General features: G+C 38.4%; 1 protein-coding gene across 1 annotated transcript in view; it reads right to left on the bottom strand.

Annotated features, from left to right (window-relative positions):
- Positions 1 to 26,696, bottom strand: part of setd3 (SET domain containing 3, actin histidine methyltransferase) — a 50,526-nt gene extending 23,830 nt beyond the window's left edge. Inside the window, exons 1-6 of the mRNA XM_042500592.2 lie at positions 26,537 to 26,696; positions 21,996 to 22,118; positions 17,512 to 17,604; positions 17,097 to 17,245; positions 4,771 to 4,843; positions 4,003 to 4,259 (exon numbers count right to left, since the gene is read on the bottom strand). Of these exons, the coding sequence (XP_042356526.2) occupies positions 4,003 to 4,259; positions 4,771 to 4,843; positions 17,097 to 17,245; positions 17,512 to 17,604; positions 21,996 to 22,118; positions 26,537 to 26,633 (792 nt within the window). The 5' untranslated portion in view covers positions 26,634 to 26,696. The remainder of the gene's footprint in view (positions 1 to 4,002; positions 4,260 to 4,770; positions 4,844 to 17,096; positions 17,246 to 17,511; positions 17,605 to 21,995; positions 22,119 to 26,536) is intronic.
- Between the last annotated feature and the right edge of the window lie 1,214 nt (positions 26,697 to 27,910).

Below are 27,910 nucleotides of genomic sequence, written 5' to 3' on the forward strand. Positions count from 1 at the left end.
AGTGCGAGGGCCTACATGAGAAGGGACGAGTGTGTGTGTGTGTGTGTGGGGGATTAAGAAGATGTATCAAAGATGAGAGGACTGGACACACACATTTCCATGAGTCCTCCTCAGTCGCCATCTCAAGCTGAGTGTGTGTTACAGGCGATTACTGACTCTACTTCAGATGTGTCTAGACAGAGAGCCCAAACACAGCTCTGATATGGCAACAGAAATGTTCAAATTGTTATATTGAGTTTAGTGTAAATTTTGCAATAAAAACTAGAATTACTGCCCAGCCGCTGTATGCCTCAATGAACCAGACAAGATACACTTATAGTTTACATCCATGTCTGTGAAAACAGGGATTCTTCCCACACAACTTCCCCCCACAGCACAGGGGAGCTCTACAGTCAGCTGAAACATTCAGACCACTGACAGGTGAAGTGAATAACACTGATCATTTTGTTACAATGCAATGTTCTACAGGGAAACCTCTGGTTCTGCTTTCATGTAGATGCCACTTACACGTTACACAGAAACGGTTCTTGCATGAAACCTTAAACGTTAGTAGCGGTTTGGCCTTTCATTCACACAACAACGGTGTTTCGGGAGCCTGAAAACACAGACTGTTGAAACCGCATTCCAGGGTGCAATCTTTTGAAAACACCACCCCTTCTGTCACCAAGTAAACTGGCAATGCACGAATCCTGTGAGAACAGTGATGTCACGGCTGCACTTTGCTCATGCACATTACATTTCAGATAAATAGCCATGCGCAAGTAGAAGGACAACAGGGAGGCTGTGGCTCAGAGGTAGAGTGGGTCGTCCTCTAATCGGAAGGTCAGCGGTTCGATCTCCAGGCAACATGTCGAAGTATCCTTGGGCAAGATACTGAACCCCGAATTGCTCCCGATGCTGCGTCATCGGAGTGTGAGTGTGTGCGAATGATTACTGAGTAGCAGGTGGCACCTTGTATGGTAGCCTCGGCCACCAGTGTGTGAATGTGTACATGAATGGGTGAATGTGACATGTAGTGTTAAAATGCTTTGAGTGGTCAATAAGACAAGAAAAGAGCTATACAAGTATAGTCCATTTACTATTTAACAGTAACAACAATAGCGGACTACTAAGCTGTGTTTATGCTGCTGACTCGACTGAGTTTATTTATATCGCCATTGTCTTCTTGTTTGTTATACTCACCACTCTGTAGAGGAACACCTTTATGTGCAGGCGTGTGGTCTTCTTCTATGGCGTGTCATTACACAGTTACACTGCTAACTACTGGCCTGGCATGCATACTAGAGCGTTTTCGTTTTGTGGATCTGTGTTCACAAGGATCGTTTTCACAATGTTTTCATAGGAACACAGATTTTTTTTTTAAAAACGCAAATGAAAGACTTTGTTTTTAGTTGGACCGTTGTCATCTAAACAAGGCCTGGCATAAGCATAAAACCTGCTCAGGGGCCTGAGGAACGGGGTTGCAGAACATAGGTGTTATGTGCTGATATCACAGAGGGACCCCCAATCAACGGTTGGACCTAATTTGGCTCTGACCTGTCGAGGCATGAACATGACCTCTGGGGGGGGGCTTAGAAAGAGGCTTCGTAAACGGGGGTGCATATGTCTGTACAAAATAATTTACAACACACATCCCCAACCTCAAAGTTCTTTTCAACAGAAACCTCTCCTTCAAGCAACATCACCAGAACTGTCTTCTCCCACCTTAAAAACATAGCTCTTCTCCTCCCATCACTCTCCCCCGCTGCTGCCCAAATGCTGAGCGACACCTTCATCACATCCAGAATCCAATACTAAAACAGCTTTGTCTATGGTTCATTGTCCATAGTCCTAAATAAACTCCCGTACAGCCAGAACTCTGCTGCTCATCTGATCGTCTGTCCCCTGTGATCACATCACCCCTGTCCCTAGAACCTTTACTGACTCCACACTCCCACATCGAATACAAGTCAAAGTCTGTCTCCTCACACAATGACCTCCATAACCAGGCCCCCTTCTACCTCACCGACCTGCTGCATCACCACACTCCTTCCCACAGCCTCCACTTCTCTGATGCCGACCTCCTGTCTCCACCAGTCAGGACCAAGCACCACACCTGGGGCCACAGAGCCTTCTCCAACGCGGCCCCGTCCCTCTGCTTTATATATATGTGAATCATCCCGTGTGAATTTTAATGTTGTGTGTATTTGAGTGAATTCTGCTTTATGACCTTTTATAAGTTATGTAAAGTTTTTTGAGTACTATGAGAAGCGCTCTATAAATGAAATGTATTATTATTATTATTATTATTATAGAAAATTATCCAGCATTTACAGAATGCATCACAGAAAGCGACAATATGAATCAACATCTATCAATGGACAGTATTGGAGCACTGTAACCGAAGCTCCTCCAGCGCTGGTATTCTTTTTCTACCTCACTGACAGTAAGTCATTTAGAAACAAACACTGCCACTCAGTGGAGTCCACCAAAATTACACTGGGAAGTAACTTTCAAGAGGAGTTGGCACTTTTATTGTCTAAAAGAAAAGAGTCAGCTTGACACAAATATCATGCCTGTTCTCCTAACACACAAAACACGGATTCCCCTGCCTGTTAATCACCTAAGAAAACAAACACATGAAGAATAGAAAGGATTCTTAGAAAAGATTTCTCTCAGTGCATCTCTGATATCAGAGGGCTGAAGAGAGAAGGACTGTAATGCATTATCATATCATAAATATATAATGATAATAAAATAGACTAGTAAATTGAAAAAGATAAACATCTACAGACAAAGCAGAACATTGATTTGTTGAATCTCAACTAAATAACAGTTGAAATGTTACAAATATTCTTTACTTCGATAGTCCACCTGCAGACAATTTAGTGTTACCAAATGCCTGCTGGGTAAAGGGCCTGTGAGAGAAAAAACGAAAGATGGATAGCCCTCAAAGTGACTTGCATCCTTCTGCTGATGCTAATGAGGCTTGATTTCATTTCAAAGATTTCATTTACACTGAAGCCTTTGTCTCACTGCTTTTGCTCCCTCAGCTAGGGAAGACAGGATTCATTTCTGCTGTCCCCGTTTCCTTGTCAGCTAGCTTGTACTTTACAATCTGGTTCATCCTGCTTCACTAAACTCATCCATCTCTGTTTCTTCAACTTATCTGTTGTAATAGTGTGTTCACTCGGAATGTGAAGGCACTGTCTTGCGCAGTGAAGCCTGAAACACATACAGTGGTGATTGCGATTTTGACAATTAAGCTGCTTTCTTCAATCGGCTGAGAAAGTGCTTGAAGCCAGGACTGCTGCCAAAGGCTATATTTTAGTGCCCTGTTTATCTGTAACACAAGAGTTTGTCAACAGGAGGAGGGAGCTAGACTGCTTCCAGTATTGTGAAAAAATGGAGGCTAAATAAACTGAGATCAAATGGTAAAAGTAAGCAGTATATAACAATTCTGCTACTGTGTTTCATATTTCTCACCTTACATGTTCTCAGAAACATATTTTAGCTCACGTTTAACTGCAATATGCAATTGTTTGTTACTGACCTGACATCACATTGTTTTTTTAATGAGCAACTCACATTTCGACACGCACCAGAGGGAGAGTTTATTGGTCTGGTGCGGCCCAGTGTATTCTGGTAGATTTTCTCTGGTCATGTAGCACCTGTTGGTCACTGTCATGGCTTAATGGAACATTTAAAGGTTGAGAACTTCATTACCCTAATTAGTGACACTTGTGCTCTTCTGCTGTGACAGATTAAAATGGCTGCTAAGAAAAGGTCTGTATTCATTTGTTTTGTTACTTTGTAGATCTGGCACTCACACACATTACAGGCAGAGGTATCAACTAGTTATTGTCTACTTTTGATTTTCTTTTTGTCTTGGCATGTTTTCTGGGCTTCTGTAGAAATGCTCACCTAATATTTGGCAAATTTATTCTGTATGAACTACAAATGAAAGACTTTACAGTATATGCACATGATCTAAACATCTGTGTGTGGAGTGTATCTGCCCACCTGTACCAGTTTGTAGAAGTACGCATATTGTCGTGCAGTGTTTTTATACTGGCTCAGGATGTCCTGCACCGCTTGTGTGCCCAGCAGCTCCTGCACCTCCTCCTGCTGGTAGAACAGCGGGGTGTCATACTCCTGAGGAAGACTGCGGATGTACGGCAGCCAGGATGACACAGGGTTGGCCCGCTCACATAGCAGGTGGAAGGCCAGCGTCACATTGCCCATGGCCTGTAGGATTCTGTCCTGGCTGTGTAGAGGACCTGAGGCATACAAATACACACCCATATATATATATATATTTGGTTGATTTCCATGTCATGTCTTGATGTCAAAAATAAATAAAGCAATCAATAAAATAAAACTAAAGATTTTGTACATAAATAGGTTTTAAATTTCATTAAATGTGTTTTTCACAAAGATGAATTACATTACAAACAGAAATCATAAGTGGGCAACATTAAAATGATTTTTTTTATCTTTATTATTGCAAAAAAAAACAATTTAAGAAATAAATTAATCACTGGGATGTTGGGACATTACAAGGTTCAACAGTCAAGACTGATCTTTAGGATATTAATCCCCAGCTTAACTGAAGAATAAAAAATAAAATAAAATACAGTTTTTAAAAATATAGTTTTTTGAAGACTTAATTTGGTTGTTTTTCCTTTTCTCCATTATTTGTTATTTTTCTTTTGATTTAGCTGGAATGGCACCATTTCCCCATGTGGCCCAAATAATTCAATGGTGTATCTTCTCATTTTAAGTCCTTACCCAGTACTGAGTTCTGGGCCGACTCCACAGTCATTAGCATCTTCCTAGGGATCCACAGGAACAGTTCTTCTGCCTGCACACACGCACATGCACGCACAGACACACACACACACACACACACACACACATACATGCGAACATGAATAATAGGGGACTATCTAAGTGTACTATCCAAGAGGGAACCTTTATTAGCAGTCATTTTAAAAATACAAAACTAGAATTGAAAATTTACTTTTGAGGTCTTCTTTCACAATATTACTGCAAATGTTATTTTTACAATTTTTTAAAGAAATTGCCAAGAGGGGACCTGAAGCCTTGAGCGACGTCTGCCTATCAAAGGGGGGACATCCATATACTGCAGTCAAACTGGTTTATCCTGGTTCTCTCACCTATAGAGTGCTTCTTTTTCACTAAAACTTCATTTGTATCTTTAAAATGGTAAAACTTTATTGCTTGCAATATATCAACATTTTTTGTGATAATAAATATTACAGAAATAATACTTGCCAAAGCAAAGTATATCTTTTAAAGAAGGCTCCCATAATCCTGTGAATTCAGTTTTATCTTACTATTTACTGTTAATAACTTTATTGTTGTCTTTGTTTTATATATGTATATATATATATATATATATATATATAGATATATATATATATATATATATATATATATGTATATTTAGACCAGACCAATTGTAACTACCAATGTATCACCAAAAATTCAGAAAAATAAATCTATAAACGAGTAACATTATACATAAAATGATCAGCAATATAATTACTTATTTTAATAAATATATTTATTTTAATTAGTTAATCACTATAAAATGATTTAACACAAGTCTGTGACTAATCTTAAAAGCTGTTTGCTTCCAAAAGAAAGAAATCAAACTGTGACATGACAGATGAGCTCAGGTCCAGAGAGAAGTCAGTGGCGCTTCTGGATTTTGTTGAATCTGGCTATTTCACTTAGCATAGTAGAGTCTTAAATTGCATTTATAGATGCAGTGATGAACTGTGTTCACTGTCAGTGGTTTTCAGTGTCCCTAAGCTCATTTTGTGATATCATGTTGGTATTTAATGCAGTGCAGTTTTATGGGTCAAAGGTCATGGCCATTCATTTTTGGTTTTTAGCCTTGTCCTTTTATGCAGAGATTTCTCAAGGTTCTCTAAATCTTTCATGCTATTATGGCAGATAGTTAATGGATTTGAACAGCAAATATCTTGTTTTGTAATGTATTCTTTGTGTTCACAATAGTTTTTCAGTGATGGATGAAACACCTGTGTTTGTTAGTGTATTTTAGCATTATCTAATCTAGACCCCATTCAAAGATGTTTGTTTTTTTTTAATGATCACAGTCTGTAACACATACTACACACACTGGCATGCAGTATTGTCACAGTGCACAGAGAGTGTGCGTGAAGTGAAAGGCACATAATAAATGTTATAAGTTCACAATGACACTCAGCTTTACAGGACTTTACATTCCAGTATTGTAAACTGAAACTTTCTTTTTAGCACTCAAAGTTTAACTGGTATGTTAGTGTTTTTGATGGGCATTGAAATGGTGATGAGCCACCAACAACTCATCTCAAAACCATCACAACAGGATACACATCTATGAATGGGCCTCATAAGTCAACTCTGTTTGTACCTTTTGAACTTTGCACTCTAAAAAGAAAAAAAATGTCCACACTCCATTTCCTTTTGTAAGAAAAACTAAAAAGGAGTTTTAAATTAAAAATTATGTAACATCAAACTTTGACTTGACCTTTAAAATTGTTCAATTTCCAAAATACTTACCTGACCAGTTTTCACAAGTAGTGAATGTCAATCAAGTTTTCAATATACTTGTGTTCTCAGTCTGTACTTAAAGAAATGCAACTTGTTTGTTGGTGCACATTACAGAAGAAGGTCCACCCTTTGAGTAGGATATAATGACATGAGTCCACTGTTGGTTGGTACATAATGTCACAAGTTCCTTCTTAGATAGCACGGAGTGACATTCACACTCAACCATGTAAAGCACATACAAACATATTTAATAATACTTGTGAAAAAAATCTCATCTGAATAATGTTACATTTCTTCTTCAAATATGATTTGTTAGTATGTTTGTGTAACAGAATATAAAGGCTCAACTTTAGTGGCTGGCTTTAACCTTTTTATGGCTTTGATACTGTATTAATGGGAAATTATGCCCATTTCTAAAATACATACATATTATTTCTATGATCTAAGGCAGTCTAAAAACATTAGTAAACATGGGCAACTCGCCTCCCATATCCAAAAACTGGAGTGCTTGTGATGTCATGTGATATAAAGTGTAGAGTTGCTCCATTGATATGAAATTGTGAAAGATTTTCTAGATGACACTGAGAACAGCCAGAACAATGTTATAAGTATATGGAACATTTTCTGTTACAGAACTGACAACACCAATATAATAAAGTTCATTTGGGTTTATGGATAACAAACATTCTGTTGGTCCCTCAAAATTAGGCTCTCTCGATGAGCAGAAGGAGCAGCTCCAGACTTTATACTTCATGACATTACAAGTCTGAGACTTCTTTCTAGTGTCTAGATCAGAGATATCACACATACTAGCTGATCCCTTGGCCATGGAAAAACATACTGAATTCCTACTTTAGATGTTCAATTTACAATGAAGGGTTTCCCAGAAAGGACCAAAACGATATAAAGGTCAGCAAACAGTATTTGCTGATTAATCATAAAAATAGATTTATTATCAGACTTTACTGAAATTCTATTAAGAGTTATTACAAGCACAGGATCTCTTTTACAATGTATAAAAGGCAGCTTTTCAATTTATATGCATAAGAATGCATTTTCTTTGTTGATCAACATTACAGAAAAAGGGCCACACATATAGAATAAAAGCGACGGTGGTCCCAAGTTGGCTGGTACATAATGACACAAGTTCCCTTTTGGATAGGACAGAGTGATATTCACACTCCACCATAGATTAATGAAAGAGAAATAGAAAGGTGCATTTTGTAAAGAGAAAATATCTAATACAAAAAAATGTATCTATTCAGTAAAGCTTCTCATTGTTTAGTAAATTGGCACCAGAAAATGTTGCCATTGTAGCTTTTAAAATAAAGGCTATAATGTGAACACAATTATAACTTGTCTTAATATTCACTGTGACGTGACAGATGAGCTCAGGTCCGGGGAAGTTGGCAGTGTTTCTGGATTTTGTTGATATCTGGCTTTCACTTTGTATAGTTAAGTCTTAATTTGCATTTATAGATACAGTGATAAACTGTGTCCACTGTCAGTGGTTTTTAGTGTCCCTTGAGCTCATTTTTGTGATATCCTTCAGTCATGTTGGTATTTAATGCAGTGCAGCTTTATGGGTCAAAGGTCATGGCTATTCATTTTTGGTTTTAGCCTTGTCTCTTTTATGTATTTCTCAAGGCTCCTTTTCATGCTATTATGATAGGTAATGGATTTGAACACCAAATATCTTGTTTTGTAATGTGTTCCATTGTGTTCAACATGAATAGTTTTTTAGTGATGGATGAAACACCTGTGTTTGTAAGTGTATTTTAGCATTATCTAATCTAGACCCCATTCAAAGATGTTTGTTTTTAATGACTACAGTCTATAACATATACTACACACTGGCATGCAGCATTGTCACAGTGCACAAAGAGTGTGCATGAAGTGAAAGGCACATAATAAATAATATATTAATGATAAGTTCACAATGACACTCAGCTTTACAGGACTTTAAATTCCAGTATTGTGAACTAAAACCTTTCTTTAGCACTTAAAGTTTAACTGGTATGTTAGTGTTTTTGATGGGCATTGAAATGGTGATGAGCCACCAACACCTCATCTCAAAACCATCACAGCAGGATACACATCTATGAATGGGCCTTCACTAGTTATCTTCTGTTGACCCCATTCAAAGAGGTTTTGTGCAACCCAGAACTAAGTTTTTATTATTGTTATATCTATTTTTGGTTGTTTTTGATAACTATAGTTGGTAAATACATAGAGTTGTAAATTAGTTGGCAAATACAGGGCTGGTATACAGCATTGTCACTGCGGCACAGAGTGTGCATGAAGGCATGTGAGATTGCTAAAATAAGTTTACATTGACACTCAGCTTTACAGGTCTTTACATTCCAGTGTTGTCAACTGAAACAACTCTTTAGCACTTAAAGTTTAACTAATGTTAATGTGTTTCTGATGGCCATTATGCTAAAAATTCAGACAAACAGAGCCACTGAGAGCCAAGATGCCCTACTGCTTTAGAGGGCCACTTAATAAATAATTACCTTTCAATTATTTCAGTGATATTACATACATGTGGTTATTATGTCACTTCCCAGCAGATGTTTCTTCATGTGAAAAACATGTTTAACTCCTTTTTGAATAGCTTGTAGTCAATTGTGCAATTGACGGCCAAAATGTGGAATTCTGCTTGTATTTCTACTCTTTACAGTTTAACATTATCTTTACCCAACATCCACTTGTTTAACACAGGAAAGAGGAAAAGCCATGTTTCAGTCAGATACAACATCTAGGATATGAGAAGTAAGCAACCCTGAAGCCCAATGTAATGTCCTCAATGCACCATAACGCACCATCGCCAGCTAGAAGAAACCATCCCCGCACTGCAGGGAATCAAGGCCTGACAGATTTTCACAGGCTGACTTGCAGAGAATCAAACCCTCACCCACTGCAGGTCACTCACTCTCAGTGGCAGCAGTCTCCACTGTTCAACACTCAAAGTTAGGATCTGAGAATCATATGGGTGCTAATCACCCACCTCTTCAGTGTAGAAGAAATTACATATTTTTGTCCACTTCATCAACTGAAGGCCAAGTAAATATAAAAATATATCTATAAAACTGTGTGTGAATGTAATAAAGACAGATTGCTTTCAAAGAATGCACAAAGCCATTGAATCAAATGTACATAGATCATACAGAGATGAATAACATTTTTTTCACACATATGAATACTCAGCCCTTCTTTTAGGGATGCATCTTACTCCATAAATGTGGTAATTTTACGGTCGGTATCATCTTTCTGAAGCTGGCAATACTGTATTATAGACATCATTAATAATTTGTTAACTGACTGTTAATTATACTTTTGTCAATACTCCTTGATAACCAAATGAAGAAATGATAACTAATTAACTTTTACCCATTATAAGTAATGTTATAGATTGTTATTTATTAGTCAAATACCAAGACTTATACAGTCTTGTATAAATACATAAACTAAGTATTAATGGTTTCCAACTAATTTGTAAACCTTCGTAAAAACAAAAAAGTAAATTATACAATATAAATATCTCTTGGATAGATAGACCAAATATTTATAACACTTTGTTAACTATTAATAGTTGGTTTGAAAACTGTTTATAAACATTGTTTGGATGGTTTCTATAGTTGCAACTGCTAATGGTAATAAACTGTTAAACTGTTAACAAATACCATGTAGCAGATCTTGAAATACTATTTGGAAGACCATTATAAAGTTGCAGTTGCTATTTAAATCTTTTGAGTCACTTAATAAATAATGTCTTTCTAAGCACTTTGTGGTATACATACATGTTTGCCCTTCATTAAATTCTTTAATAGGTTACAAAAGTTGCAAAACAACAATAACCCTACTACATTTATCTTTGGCTCAAAGTTGCATGTCAACATTGACTTTCTGTTCATATATGTGTTTAAAATGATAATCACACAATCAGGACACAAACATGTACTCTTTATGTAGCTCACCTATAAAACATTTAAAAGGCCAAATTAGTTTTATCCAATCAATAACCATTGACAACATTTTTTAACTATCTAAATAATGTTTGTAGATGCTTTACAGAGTATCTAATTCTGTAGTATTGTTTTACCTCTTTAGTTAAAAACAGAACCTTTATTATAATTAGAATAATGAAATGTAAACTTGAGGCAATAACCTGTGCAACATCAAAATGGTATGTCATGAAATAACAGATGTAATCATTAGGTAACTGAATATGTTCAACTACTTAAATATCCATAATAGTACAAGTTTTGAAAAAAAAAAAAAAAAAAAGTATTTAAAATGGGAATTAAAGTGGAAAAATTGTATGCTCATCTCAGCATAATTTCAGGGTGTTCTTCCCAATAATCCAGGGATGTTGTACTAACCAAGATAAGCAGTGTAAAGCTTGTTAAACCCAGGATGGGGAATAAGCCACGTTTCAGTCAGTTCAAAATCAGATACAGCATCTTGGATATGAGAAGTTAGCAACCCCTTAGCTCATCGTGTCATGTGCTAAGCAACGACCATCGCCAGCTAGAAGAAACCATCCCCTGCACTGCAGGGAATCAAGGCCTGACAGATTTTCACAGACTGACTACAGAGTCAAACCCCTCACTCACTGCAGGTCACTCACTTCTCAGTGGCAGCAGTCTCCACTGTTCAACATTCAAAGTTAGGATCTGAGAATCATATGGGTGCTGGTCACTCCACCTCTTCAGTGTAGAGGAAATTACATATTTTGTCAGCTTCATCAACTGGAAGGCTCATAAATCTAACAATATATCTATAACACCATGTGATTGCTTACTTAATAATGCCGAGCACCACTGAATCAAATGTTTAACATCTTAGAGAGATGAACAACAATTTTTTCACAAACAAATGAATATTTAACCTCCTTTAGGGATGCATTTCGCTCCATAAATGTGCTGGTAATTTTACATGTCAGTGTCATCTTTCCTAAGCTGGCTGTTAACAGACTGTTAATTTCACTTTTGTCAATACTACTTGATAACTAATAAATAAATTGCAACTACTGATGGTGCGGCTTGATACACTGATACACTACTGATGGTATATTGTTAAACTGTTAAAAAATACCATGTAGTGGATCTTGACATATTATTTGGGGAGGCCATTTTAAAGTTGCATTTGCTGTTTTAAATCTTACAGTCACTTAAAAAATGCTTTGTTTCTCAGCTGTGTTAAGCATGCATACACGCTTGCCCCCATTAAATGTTTTATAGGTTAGAAAACTATTTATTTTCATATGTTCAAACTGATTTATGACCAAACCTTTTAAATTTATATCACTGCAGCTCAAATGAAAAGGGTTCAGGAGGTGAAAATGGACTACATAAATTCAGCATTACAGATCAATAACAAAACCTATGTTACAAAACTACAATAATCCACTCATGTTTTTCTTTGGCTCAATGTTGCATTCTGACATTTTATTTCTGTTTCCTGAATATGTTTAATATGATGATCAGACGATCACTCTACTCTTTAGTTTTGTTTTTACTCCTATAGTTGAAACCAAACCTTTTATTATGATTAGAACAATTAAATGTTAATTTGGCACAATAAACTATGTAACATCACAATGGTTTGCCATGAAATTCATGTAATTATTAGGTGATTAAATATGTTCAAATATTTAACTATCCAGTAAAAAAAAAGTACAACTTTTGTATCAGTATTCAAGCTAGTGGGAATTTGAGTGGAGAATTATATGCCCAATCTGTAAACTTTTAGGATGTTCTTCCCAATAATCCAGAGATGTTGTACCAGCTAAATAAGCACTGTGTGCCACTTGTTTAACCCAGGACAGGGACAGACCCATGTCTCAGGCAGTCAGAGTTGGATGTAACATTCTAGCTAATATAAATTAGCATCTCTGAAGCTTAATGTGGAATGGCCTATTGACCATCGCGTCAACAACAAAGAAAACCAACCCCACACTGCAGAGAATCAAGGCTCATACAGAGCTGCACACGCTGACCCTCACCCTCTCCAAGTCACTCATTTCTCAGAGGCAACCTTAAAGGCACATGGGTGCTGGGACACTCCACTCAGTCAATGTGGGAGGATTGTTTAATGCTTACATCATAAACTAAAACCCTTAAGGAATTTGAAATTCTTCATATAAACCAAAACTGTGTTGAATAATAATAAGTCCTCTGGTCACTGCAGCATGCACACAGAGAGATGGCAAATCATTTAATCCAATACAAAATGAGTAGTCAGCCTCTGTTAAAGACACAATCCATAAATGTGCTGGTAATTTTGCATGCCAGTACACCCATTTAAAAACTCTCAGTTCCCTCTCCTACAACAGAAGACTTTAAAGGTCGTACACAGCAGACAATCCAATCCAAATCTCTCAGCTGCTTATTTTTTTATTTTACTTGAAAGTGAATCCTATTTTGATCCTAGTTCTGCAGTTTTTTGTATTGTTGGCTGTTTTATATTTCTTAGTTGTCTTAGTAGTTGTAGATGTTTTGGTTTTCTTGAGATCTAGAACTGTGTATATACAATTTTGTCTGTCTAATGCAGAATTAAGATTAATTTAAACCACTGTAGAAAATATAAAACAAAAACAAAACAAACAAACAAAACAAGAAGTGTCATTTTGTACAGGCCAAGAGGGGACAAAGTGTGGACTGACTTTTCCTTTTAGAATTTAAAGTTAAAGCACAGCCAAAAGTACAGCCAAAAACCTATAGAATTTGGAAATAGTTCATCTCAGCAGTTGAACAGAGGGTTTCAGAGGTTAATCATTCCTCTAACTGACTTATCCCTGTAACTGAGACAAACTGATTGCTCACAAACCTCCCATATTATAAATACCATTAAAGATTGCTCTAGTCATTTATATCATCATGGGTTGTCAATGTGTTTTCAACACAAGGTAAAAAAGGAGCACACTCTTAAACAGCAACTCAAAAACTTATTCAGGTGCACGATTCAAAAAAGCAATGTACGAAAAAACTAAATGATATTTCTATCTCCAATTTCCTAAAAATAAATAATTTTATTATTACATTTTTGTAAGATTATTTTCTTTGAACAATAATGCATCTAACTTCTTTTTTTCCTATTCTTTGTCATTTATCCATGTTGAAATGGAATGTCACTCTATACTATATATCTAAGATGGAACTTGTTATATACCAGCCAACAGTGGACTCATGTCACTTTTATACAACTCAAGTGTGGACCTCTTTTCTGTAATGTGGAGCGACAAATAAAATGGATTCCTATAGATGGGCACACACACATTGGATTTTCAACCATAACAATAAAATGCCAAATTCAGGTTGATTCCTGTGAATTTGGAGACCCTGCAATTTGTCAAATCACTGCAACTATACAGAATTCTTAACTATTTAAACCGTTAAATCTGATTTTCACTGTATGTCTGCCCACAACTAATCCATACTCAGTTCCTCAGATGCCCTCTAAGTATTTCTGGAGTGGCTCCTGATGTTTTACAAAGAAGACTTTGGACCAGCAAAGCTATTTTTAAATTATTTGCTTCATTTTATGCAAATATTGGTTCTGAAAAGGCATCATTCAATGATGATGAAACTTTATTCCTTTTAAAAAAAATAACATTTTTGTTTTTAATATTCTTTCCCAATAGAAAAAAAAACTTTAAATCCTCAAAATAAAAACCTAAAACTTGCATGGCATTTTTTGCTTGTAAAAACTGTTAAATGGAAGTTTTGAGTACGCCCATCCATATTCTCAAGTGATGCTAGCCACGCAAGATGTATGCAGATGTGCCTCGTGCTGTCTGGCTGTCTACTGACGATAATAACACGCGCTGGCTCTGTCCGCTATGTTCTCATCTCACATCATCCTGCCATGATCCAGATTGATGCAGGTATGCCAAAAGCACTGACAGAGGGAATGTATTTGAAAAAGTTAACAATGAGAATGGACTGGGGTAGCCCTTTTAAACACAGTGTCAAGCTATAAAATGGTAAAGACATCCACAGCGGCTGAGCCTTTATATTCAGTTACAAAAATACATACTTACAGATCCTTTTAGAAGCAAAAAAATTTACATGATTTAGTTTAGATATATTTACAAGTAACTTGTGTCATTATGTACCAGCCAACTGTGGACCCCTGTTGCTTTATACTACACAAGTGTGGACCTCTTTTGCCTGTAGAGTAGATCAGCAAATAAATGCATTCCTGTGATTATAGAGAAAAAACATATGTACATTGTAAGATTGACAGAAATCTAGTGTTTAGTGCATCTAAAACTCAAAGGAGTTTTTGGAGGATTGAGCTAATCTCAAGGTTAAGTTAAATTCTGATAATAAACTAATTTAAGCAATTCATTAAAATTAGTAAAGATCTTGCTGGTATTTTCTCCACATTTTCTTCCTACCTTATTATTATTATTATTATTGTTGTTATTGTTATTTCTCCTTTCTTTAGATTTAAAAATATTTCCTTATTCTCTGGGGAAGCTTTGTAAAACAGTGTCAAGCTAGATGGTTAAGCCATCCACTAAAACTGAGCCTTATAGTTTGTTATAAAATATTAGTTATAATTATAATAATCACAGTCATTGTAATCATAGTTGAGGAATAATTTTGAATTCATTTAGTGAGATTCTTTTGTGTAAGTCTTATCTATCTCATTTTATTTATTCTTTACATGGTGGAGTGTGAACGCCACTCCATGCTATCCAAGAGGGAACTAATTGTCATTATGTACCAGCCAACAGTGGACTCATGTTGCATTATCCTATGTTTGGACATGTTTTCTATAATGTGCACCCACAAACAAATTACATTTCTATGCGTATAGACTGAGAGAGTGTATATTGAAGTATATTGAAAAACTGATTGACATTCAGTGCTCGTGAAAACTGGTCAGGTCAGTATCGCTAGACTGGAACAACTTTAAAGTCTAGTCAAGGTCTGATGTTACATCATTTTGCTATAATTAAACCTAAAAGAAAAAAATCTACTGCTGATCATTTTATGTAAAGGTTTATTCTGCTTGGATTATAGTTTTCTTGCTTTTTAAGGCTCTAAAATACTGATTTCTCCTGCCTTCTGGGTAGCCCTTTATTTTAATACAGTATAGAGCTTAAAACTTATGAAATCACCTAAAGCCAAGCCTTGAATTTTAATGCAAAGACTAATAACAAATCACTTTTCAGGAGACTGGTGTCTTTATTAACCCTATCATGCTATTTGTATCATATTTGATACATTACATTCTGTGGCCTTCATGTCACCCACATTAACATTACTAAAGCCTGTTTAACGGCCCATCTGCAGTCTGAAAGGCTGCTGGGGAGAGGAGTGTTAAAAGCGACGTGTGTGAATGGGTCGTTCAAATACCAGCTCCAACCAGGAGGGAGAGCTCTGAATATGGATATAAACACTCACACACACTTTGGTCCCCTCTTGGCAAAATCTGAAAAATTTCACCAGAAGCCATAACACATGATTTTATGATGATATAGAGCATGTCCAAGTGGGGACTTAAAAATGTCCCTGTTAGTTTTGCTGCTCCTGTTGGTGACTGTGTAACGATGAGTATGTTCCTGTTATATATATGGTGAAAAGCACAGACAGACACACACACACACACACACACACACACACACACACACACACACACACACACACACACAATCACTAAACACAATAACTTGCTTGGCCTCTGCTGATATGTTACAAGATGAATTGCAGGAGTCCCATTCAGTCTACTGAGAAGCCAAACTATACTGCCTGTTTACTAAGCCTCTTTCTAAGCCTCCTTTCCACAGCCAATGTCCAGTTCTGCATTAGCTACTGTAAACGGCCACAGGAGGCCTGTCAAGCCTATAGAACAGGGGAAAAGCCAAAACTGTGTATATGGAACTTGCAAGTCCAACAGCAGATTTCCTTAAGTAATAGGCTAACTAACCTTAGCTAGCTTAGCACAGTAGCAAACAAAAAAAGGTTGCATTTTAGTAACAATTCTGACTATGATCAGCTTTGTGAGGCCTGAAAGCTGCATGTTGCTGATTATGGGTTTAATTTGGGTAATTAGTCTGCTTCCTTATGTTGATTTAGAAAGGGCTTGAACCTAAGATTGTCGCAAGCGGTGAGATATTAGTGCACTGTTTAGTTGTAAAACCAGAGTTTTGAGCAAGCCACTTGCACATTACACAGGAGTGGAAACATATGGAAAAATGCACATGTAATCACAAAACGAGTGCTGTAAGGAGTGCCGCACTCATCCTTCTCAAGGTGGAAAAACTGAGACATGTTGGAATTACACTTATTTTTCTGAAGACATCTCAGGTTGTTCATCATCTGTTCTGTAAATGGTTAAACATTTTGTACTTCTTTACACTAAAGGAAATACAAACATTTGGAGTGTTGTTATTTAAAGGTTATTATAGATCACTGTACTGAACTTAATGTTGCATTGCACTGGGTGCCTATAGAGTTGTTTTAGTTCTGGACACACTTCAAACATAAAAGTGCCCATTACTGGGCTGAGCTCACCTTGATGTCTCTGGTGGCCCGCAGGCCATAACCCTCCACTCCAAAGTCAGCCACTGTGAAGGCGTCACAGGACGCCCCATTTTCACGAGCCCAGGACATCAGGTCTGGAAAGTAGTCCTCTCTGGTGCCCTCAAACACTACTGACATACCTGAACGAACACACACACACACACACACACACACACACACACACACACACACACACACACACACACACACACACACACACACACACACACACACACACACACACACACACACACACACAGAGAGCAACAACAATAAAAAAATAAATGTCCACTAAAGTGATCCTTGACTTAAAATTACATCAAATGTTTCTGTACTATGAAAAAACATTTGGGAAATCATCCATTTAAAGGGTTAAAATACTGTGAGCACAGCTGCATGCACTCACCCTTCTGTTTCTTGCGGATTTTCTCCACCAAGCCTCTGATCTGGATGTACTCCTCCCACTCTTTGCCAGCAGAGGGTGCTGCACTGCTGCATTCTGGGAAAGCACATGCACACCATGAACACCTCAACTCTAACGCTTTCATCATGTGTGCAGCCAACAAACACCTTAACCATGACATGTTAACCTGAAACACAGAGCATATCTACACCCTTTATTTATTCGTGTATTTGGCAGGGACCATGCACAACACAACTGTTGAGCCAGAGTTAGCTAAAAAGCTAATTTATATCTGTGGTCCCTGAGCAGGAAGATCTAAAAAAACATACAAAACAAACAATAAAAAAAAACATCATGCAGACAACTAAAAACAATAAAAACAGCAATATATCATATAAAACAACATATTTCAATTTACATTACTTTTTCTTTAAAAATGAGGAGACGTTTAATTACCACAATTAAATTAACACAGAGTTCACAAAACTTTGTTTTCAAGTGTGATGAGTACATGATTGAGTTGATTTTAGCCATGATTTCATCCCAGATTTAAGTTCTGCAAAGCTGCCACACTCTCTGATTTTACTTGGTATTGAGATCCAGGAGGTTGTTGCTCTAATAGAGAGAGCTGATTTACCAAACTCAGACAATCTGTAATGTATTACACAGTCACCTCTGTTAGCTGTCCTAGTTGTTCTTCCACTACTTGCACACATTGATATGAATTCTTTTAGAGGGGGAGGAGCCAAACCGTTTATCACTTTGTACACCAAACAAGCATTAGCAAAACCCACAAAATGATCAGAGGTTAGGAGGTTGTACTTCCTCTTCTCTTGATGTTACAGTAGTGATAGCTTTTTGGCTTTTTATCCAGTACCTTAAGAGTTTGCTTGTACAGTGTTTTGAGTAGAGCGAGTGTTGTTTTCCCATCTTGAGACCAGCTTGCGATACAGTACGACATGTGAGAAAATATCATTGAGTGCATATACAGCTTTGCTGCATCATGACACCATGACATCATAGTAAGCATATCACTACTAAATCATGTTGCATAGCAACTTCTGCTGTACATAATTCAAAGTGATGGAACATCAACTCTAGGGAAGTAACAATTCACTCAACTCATGATTTTTTTTTTTATTCAAAATGAGATTACAGAAAAAGTATGACTGAAAAATATTCTGTTAATTATTTCAAACAAAAATTGTGTAAAATACTGCATTTTCTCTTCTTTTCTACATCAGATTAAAGAATCCCTTTTTATTTCTCAGGTAAGGTATAAAGGCAAAACACAAGCTATGCAATGGATGCATTTCTGGACATTCACAACTACCCCTGCTGTTAAAAAAAAAAAAAAAGAAAAAGCTTTCACTTGAGACAGAGGTGGCTGGTGTGGAAAGGTTTGCTTTTGCTAGAGGGGACAGCAGAGAGTGCGACTTTGAAGAACTAAGCTGGCCATTTCCCACTCGTGGGTGATAAACTGGGCTTGCTCCTTGGCTCTTGTACTCGTTTGGGCGAGCAGGGTTGCAGCTTGTCAGTGTGGTTTGGGCGTTTAGTCGTCGTAAGGAGGAATGTGCATAGGCAGGGCTGACCAAACCCTCCTGCAATATTTGCAGACAGTTTTTTCTGTTATCTTCTCGCCTTTATTACTTTCTCACTTGAAGAAGCTCAAATACGGCCACACTTCTGATTTAAAACTGGAGGGTGCATCCTCTATTTCATTGTGGCCTGTCGTGGAGCCTTTGCTTGGTCTTATTTATGTTGGTGAGCTGTCTCTAGTCTCATGCATGACGTAGGACCCTGAACTCGAGCGACGTGGCACGTTGAGCAATCAAAGTCAAAGGTAGATTATGCCCTCTGCTGTTCAAAAAGAGTTTCGTGGTTCCTTTTTCATCTCACCTATTTGAATCTCACATTTTTTATCAATTTGTAACTGCCTCGCGAGGCATCATTAAATCCCTAATCAGCTCTGTTGTTTTTGATGTCTGATGCACAAAATATCACTGACTGTGTAGTTGTGTTCAGGGTTTACAACATCTATGGATGTTTTCTTTTAGCTTGAGCGAAAGCTTCGCAGCTAGCAAGATGTTTCTCTGATCTCTTTCCTGCTTTCTTCATCTCATCTCATCTCATCTTTCAGGTCACTGAAGACTTAAAACAGACAACATCACACCTATCTATCCATCCATCTATCTATCTATTCAAGACTGCAGGTTTTGTGTAGACTCTAAGTAAACCCTGAGATGAGGGAAACCAGACACAGAGGTAACTTAAATTCATACAGTTTCATTTCCTCATTCAGTTGCATTAAAGCATGTATCAGAGTGCATTCATTAGCAGAGTTTTATTGTATGTGATACTATTTTGTCATGACTATCAGAAGTTTCTATCAGTTATTTTGAACAGCATAGATGTTACAGTGTCTGTGAGGATCTTTCTCTCCATAAGAAGCAGCTCCAGCAAAGAAGCAATGTTCTGCAGCAAAGAAAAGAAGCAATGTAAGAAGAAGCAAAACGAGAGTAAATACTGGTGTGGCTTACCAACGACGGAGACAGCTCTTGGACAGTAAAAAGATGGAGTTTGACTGAACTCGTAATGTTTCTTTTAGACTGTAAAGTAACAACATGAACTGACTATTTACTGAAACATATCTTTGATGTAACTAATGACAACACAAACTGTAGACTTACAGTTCGCTATAAACTTTTCAAATGACGTGATGCAACTGTTTTCTTGTTACTGTGGTGTTGCGAAAACTAAGCTAAGCTATAAAGTAAACTATACACAAACGCCACACATGAAGATCATAAGACAGAAGCCTTATTCTGAATGCTGTCAGTTATGAGTTGCCTTTATTTATGACTGATGACTGTAAATTACGGTTGTATGGACACAGAAGCAGAATGACTGAAATAATGTTGACCAGCACACCTTATTGTAACCACTCAGCAATACTGGCCAATAAAAAGCCAAAAAAGGCTCTACTTCCTACCGAAATTTAGGAAACCTAAATTCCAGAGCAAGATCCTGGTTAACTTCTACAGAGGAGCAATAGAAATCATACTGACTGGAAACATAATGAACTGGCATGGTTTGTGCACGGCCCAGAAAAGGATGGCTCTACAGCGGGTGATTAATACTGCCAAGAACATCACTGGTTCCCATCATACAGAGCATCAGTGACCTCGGTGAAGTGAGGCATCTGCACAGAGCCCAAAGAACTACCAGACTACAGAGCAGCTTCTTTCCCCAGGCTGAGAGACTCATAAACTCCTCCATTGACGCTAAAAGATGTAGCAGGTTTTAGGGACAAATTTTCATTTCATTTTTTCTTAAAACTATGTTTTAAAAAAAATGACAAATAAATCTACCTTGTGCCTTATACATGGGTCTTACTGTTATGGGACGAGACAAGATTAAAAGTTTAGAAACTTTGCTTTCCTTATATGAGGACATTACACAGTGTTGTTGCAACATCTCAGCTGCATTGCTGCGTGCTGCTATGAGTACTGCATTTCAAGATTTATACAAACAAATTCCACTCATTTATCAAGTTGTGTAGTAGGAAATTGTGGTGAACTGTCTCAAGCATAAATTGCACTTTGTCAGGAGTTTTAATGGACTGACTCAAGAGGGAGAGAGAAAGAAAGAGGGGGGAGAGGGAAAGTGACGAAAAAATGCAGCATGTGGAGAAACGGGGGATAGAGAATGCACATGAGAGAGGGACACAAAACGAGAGAGGGAGAAAAGAGGGCTGTATGGTGACTTGGCTGACAGTGTTTGCCTCTGCCTCATAGCAGTGGGAGAGATGTGCACAAAGCCACCTGCAGACTGTGAGATTTCTTTAATCTAAGTTTAGTGCAACTGCACTCTGCAACATGGATCTCATAAACTTAGGTACAACATCAAGTTTGATGTTTGCAGACTGTGCGATGATATCACCAACTGAATCGCGGGCTACAACCTATGTCCACTGAAGTCAATTTACAAGAGCAAAATGTCGTTGGGGTGCATCATCAATCTACACTACTGTAGCACTAAGAGAAAAATGTAAACAAAAAAATCAAGCTCTTGACAGAGCGGCATTTACGTGTGTCAAGAAAAAGTCTGAAGAGGAGGAGGAAGAGAATGTGGACGCGATCGTGGTTGGGAAGAAGAGGCCAACTTGGCATGCCAATTTTGAAACGATAGCTGAAAGTAAGTAAGCAACACCAAAGGTGACACATTTTGGGTCAGATTATACTCTCTAATATTTTCTATTTTATCATGCTGCCCCGGCTGTTGATTTGACCTGGGAGAGATATGTTGCCTTTAGTACTTGAGCCTTCATCAAGATAGCAACAATAGACTTACTACTTTATTCTGAGTATATTGGCATAAAAGACCAGATATACTCAAGAGCAAGAGCTGCATACACACACACACACACACACACACACACACACACACACACACACACACATATGTCAAAAGGAAGGTAAACATACTCTGCAGCAGTTCAGAGATGAGGTTCATCATCTCTTTGGGGGAAACCACCATGCTGGCTCCTGAGCCTGACTTCTGGATCTTCACTCGACTCTTCTTTCCCATGGTGCTGATAGACGGCTGGGCTGAGGAGATACAACATTATTACTGTTAGCTGTGAGGCTGAACATGTCAGTGACTACTGTGTTCTAGCTGAATAGAAAAGTAAACACAGCATCTCTCGATTTTAACAAAATAAACTGACACTTCAATTAATGATCAACACTGACTGCAAAGGGCCTGTGCTGATGCTAACAGTGTTAGAGCGCAAGGTGCATCCCAAATTAGGGATGCTTCTTCCCATCATTTATGATTGAACAGGAGTTTAAACTTGTCTACTGGTCTACCAAGTAAAATGCACAGAGAAAACAGTCAAAAGTTGATCTATAATGGTATACAGTGTCTGAAAAATGATTGAGCACATTATAAGCACCATTTGACATAGTTTCACTTTTGTTACTGTGCACCACGCATCAGGCCCAGCACTACAAGAGGTCAACACAGGCTTCTGCTTTATGCATCTACAGAAAATAGCAAAAACAGCAGTTGCTGGCCGAGATACATCACTTAGCTGTAATGTCGAAAATATGGAGAGTTCTGTTTGTTGTGTGCAGGAGCCAGTGTGTGGGTGTTGGTGTCCAATCAACAGACATGCAGACAAACATGTCACTTTTGATTGTGCTGGAGCGCAGTACTGACAAGGTTTCCGTAGTCATAAAATAACACAGTAATGTCACATTTGACTAGGTTATCATGGAGGTCCAGCTTTTTGTGGTTACGGCAACATATTCTGCCTTCTACATTTTCAGTTTGATTTTCTCCATCATTTTTCTTTATTTACTTAAAATAACTTTCCTATAAGAGAGCTTTATTTAACTGTATACTTTATTTAACATTATAACAGTATCTCATTAAACATTATTATAACAACAGCTTATGTAACAGTTTATGGCAGTAGCGACTTTATTTATAACTGTAATTCATTCAATAATTTCGTATTTTTGTAGATCACAATAGTTTAGAGGAGATTTCAAAATGTCAAGAGATATATCATGTATTGCCATATAACCTAAAAAAATCAGGATAATATTCTAAAGCCGTAATGCCCAGCCCTACTAATAATAAACAAATGTCTATGTTTAGGATTAGGCAGGCATCATTATTCAGCATCTTTTGTGTCCTGAGGGTAGACGTTCTTCCTGAAACTGTCAGTGCTGCCTGCTGTAACCAGTACTCCTCCTCAACAGGGTGAAAAGGAAGTTATCTGGGTGGCTGAGATCTTTTGTGATTCTTTTGGCCTTTTATGTGCTGCGTCTGGTGTAAACATCCTTTATGCAGGTAAAGCAGTGTCTACGGTGTGTTCAGCTGAACGAACCACTCTTTGCAGGGCCATGTGTTCCTGTTCTGTTCTGTTGCTGTACCAGCAGTGTCCACTGTACCATCGGCTGCTGAGATTTACTCGCCAAATGGAAAGTCTACACGTATTTGGTGCTTGGTGGGTGTTAATTTGGGACCCTGTGTACCAAGCAGTGATGTTTCCCGACTGGATGCTCTCGGTGGTCCGGGAGTAAAAATAACATATTATTTGAGAGGATACTCTGAATTTCTTCAGGTGTTTAGGGTAAACAGTCTCTGCCCTCCTCACCACTGAGTCAGTATGCAGCGCCCAGGTCAGGCTCTTGTGGACACCAAGGTATCTGACGCTGTCAACCCTCTCCACCGAGATATTGCTGATATTGAGGAGGGTGTCATTCCGTTGCTGCTTCTTCCCAAAGTCCACTTTCATCTCCTTGATTTTGTTGACGTTCAGCAGTAAGTTGTTGTCAATATCAGGAACTGTAATATCCTTTGATTCACTGAAACTTGGCTAAATCCTGGGGACTCTTTTTCTATTTGCCGATCTGACAGAGCAGAAGACTCTGGGAGAGAAGGAGAGGAGGTGTGTGCTTTATGGTGAACACAGACTTATGTGATGGTGGGCATGTGAGGTGCTGTCCTATTCCTGCTGTGGTTCACTGCTATGCTGCTGATGCCCATGTTCGGGAGGCGCAACCATGCGGCCATCTTGTCAGCAGCAGTGGCATTGGCAGGCTGTGGCAATCAGTGGCATCTTGCTGTGGCAGCTCCTGGCAGCTCCGGGCATCTAGTGGCATCTTGCAACACCCTGTGGCATCCTGCTGTGGCAGCTCCTGGCGTCTCATGACAACTAGGGCCACCATGCGGCATACTAGCGGTAGGATCCACCCACTGTCAGTGAGGGCAGGGACCATGGATGTATTATAAATCTGGATACAGCCGTGGGGGCAGGGCCTAAATCATTCCTATGATACATCCATGGAGCTGCTCAGTGGGCATGAAGCAGAGAAAACTCTTTTACCGGGTTTAGAAAAGTATAAAATACCACAGGTCAACTGCTGCAAATCAGTTGCAGCGTGATTGTTTACCAAGCACGTTATCTTTTTTTTTCTTTTTTTCTGTTTACTGTTTCTGTTTACTGAGTCACGAAGCAGCCCCCCCCCCACCACCACCAGCGGAGTGATACATGCAGAGTTAAAAGTTAACAGTCCCAGTGATGTTGAACTCCTATATCAGCACTCATGGAATACCTCTCGACCAATCAAATTGTTTGGTCGTAACTAACTGTTGCATTAAGACTGACAAAAAGTGGGCCTAATAAAATGAAACATCACACCTGGCTGATCACACAGCTGCTCTCTGCTGCTGTCCTTGTTATCAGGGGTGGATTTAGTGATTCGGGGGCCTGGTGCCCCAGCCTAACTGCCTTGCTTTGATTTAGCCCATTCTCTAACTTGGAGTGATGGTGGGCTGTTGGCAGCTGTACAAGAAGTTATGCTGTTCTCTAAACCTTCAATGTAACTAATATAGGCGAGTGCAGGTGATGTAGAAATACTGAAAGCTGTTACTGATAGAGTCATGCTGCATATTGCTAAAGATAGTACACAAATTAATTCATGTAAATATGATTTGTGAAATTACTGCAGCCTTCAGTGTTAAAGACAAGTTATGCAGCTTGCACTTGAACTCCAAAATGAAAATTCAGTTTACTATATTAACAGAAGGGAAATTCAGTTTGCCTTTAATTTTTACTGCTAAAATCAAAAGCAAAACTTGTTTTGAGTAATTATTTGTTATTTGTAGTTTGTTTTAAAGAAGGGGAAAAAATCGATTAAAATCATAAATCGGGTTTGGTGTGAAAAAATCGGAGATTTTATTTTTAGGCCACATCACCCAGCTCTAGAGCCTATCTGTGTCCAGCGTATCTGCCGGCAATGATACCCGTCAAACAGTGTGCAGACTCCTCCACTTCTATGCTCCATAGGCGTACACTGGTGTAGAAATATTGAGGACCCAGTGATCGAAGCAGTGGTAGACTAGTATCTCCAATGTTCAGCAAACTTCTCAATGGAGTCTGCTGGCTTTGGCCAGAGCATAGATGAGGAACTGAATGGTAACCACTTCCCAGACAAAACAGGCTGTCTGACAGGGGGTACAGTGGTGAAAAAACTTTCAATATAGCATGCACTAAATCTGATATTGTTTTTTGTTGTTTAGTTGTTGTTGTTATTGTTGTTTTAGGTGGGACTTTTTAGGTGGCTAAAATGCATTTTGTTGCTGATACCTATCCACACCATTACACTGCTTGGCTTTCCTTTTGATCAATCTGCTTCTCCAAACTGAGGGTTGACCGACCGCTATCTACTATATGTAACACATTCACTGTAGAGAAATACCTTATACAACTCCACTTCCAAAAAAATCGGAGCTATCCATTTAACAATGAATAAAGCTTTTAAAACGCAGGGATAGTTGACACAGTCCTATGGCGTTGACAACAGTTAGCAGTGGGCTGAATCACTGATGGCCCTGAAATGTCACTTTCAGCTCCTCTGTAACATGTCTCTCATGTAGCTAGCAGCACACTGACACTGACATAAAACGTTTAAAACAGCGAGCACATGATTTATCTTTGGCAACGTGGTTTCGGGGCTTCATTTCACACATAACAAAACTAAGGTTTTATACTCCAACCAAGAGTTGGGTTAAAGACAGTTAGCCCCTCGAGTCATGTGGAGCCTCCTCCAGCAGGCCAGCAGCTAGCTGAGTAGCACCGAGGAATCACGCCCCTCCGAGCACAGCTGCAACTGGAGCAGACAGAGGAGCCGAGAGAGGAGCTGACAGAGGAGCCGAGAGAGGAACCGACAGAGTAGCTCACAGAGGAGTTGGCAGAGGAGCGGACACAGCTCATTCATCTCCCATGATTGCTCTCACTGAAGGTTAGCACTCGCTGTTAGCTGCTAAACTGTCAACTGACAGGATCAGCCTGATTTTTACAGGCGGCTAATCTGCCGGACTGCTGGGCTAGCTGGCCGGGTTTGCTACCATACAACCGCCTGTCCGCCAAATGTACGTATTCATCAAGAACAACAGTCAGCACCGAGGCAGAACTTTTCAAAACCGAACTATTTGTCGGGTTCAGTCGTACCTTTCTGTAGTGACAGCAGCAGTTCCTCTGGTCCTGCACTGAAACCAACCTTTACTGAGTCGCGCTTGTGATTGGAGCATTGGTGAAATACGCCCATGAAAACAACACTGGATTACGGCTTTCTGATTGGTTTGAAGGGCAGCACGCCCTCGGAGCAGAACAGCGACAGGCTGAAACTGCTTATTTATCTAAATGTGAAGATGCCCCACCCACTGCGCCATACTATTGGGTGCCTACTTTTAGAAAGACTAAAACGACCATAAATGGTAATATTTGAGCTTCGATGACTGGCTGAATGTCGTGTCAATCATTAATTTTCATTTAGCGCAGACTTCCTTATAATACATCCATGAGTTCTATACATACATCCATGGTTCTATAGTCTTTTGTTTCTTTTTCCTCTTCTTTATAGAGTGTTGAAGAGATGACGTATTTTTGTAGGCCAACCAGGAGGTTGGCATCGCACTGGTTCCCTCGTCAAAAACCTTATGGGATTTTTGAATGGGCTTTTGCGATTATCGCAAAAAAATAAACTCTCTGATGAACACAAATTTATGAAATTTACACGTTCTGTTTCGCATGTTAATCTTGACAGATAAACACAATTTTTGTGTGTTTTGAAGCATAAATGAAATAGCCAGAAGCAGAAAGTTATTGTTAGGCTATACAAGAACTACATCGCGGTCGCACGACTTAAACGTCAACACTGTAAAAACATGTTAAAACACGATCGAAAAATTTTCAGTTCAGAGATGCAAAAGTTCTGCGAAAAGTGCAAATCTGTAAAGCTGTATAGGCAGACAAGAGGGTTTAATGAGTTTCTCTCTCTGATGTGAAGATGTCTAACGACCCCGACAAACACTGTAGTCCCATTTAGCCACTTGTTAGCAACTGCCTTTTTTAAGAGGAGTAAAACCTTAAAAGTTCAAAAATCATGTTTAAGCGGACGTATTTTAGGTTGCAGAACAAAACGTCTTAATATATTTACCCTGTGTTAACCAAAGACCTTATTTAAGGCATTTCACCGAAAATCCATTTAAAAAACCCATAGACTTTAAGACGAGGGAACCGGACATGTTAAAAGGCTAACAGACTCTAGACTTTAGGACTCATTAAAACAAATATGGTATCATTCACATCTACTAAGTACAGGGAAGTACAAAGATAACACCAGAATAAACAGTTTTACAAAAAACACTCTTTTTTTTAAATTTATAGAGCCCATTATCATAAAACATGGTTTGTCTCAGAGGGCTTTACAGTATATGACATCCCTCTGCCCTTAGACCCTCACATCACCCCAGGAAAAATTCCCAAAAAAGAACCCCTGTATGAGGGAAAAAAAAAAAAACAAGAAACCTCAGGAGGAGCGGC

The sequence above is a fragment of the Plectropomus leopardus genome, chromosome 14 (assembly GCF_026936395.1).
Source record: "Plectropomus leopardus strain MGB_pleo_1.0 chromosome 14, ASM2693639v1, whole genome shotgun sequence".
In the NCBI taxonomy this organism is placed as follows: Eukaryota; Metazoa; Chordata; class Actinopteri; order Perciformes; family Serranidae; genus Plectropomus; species Plectropomus leopardus.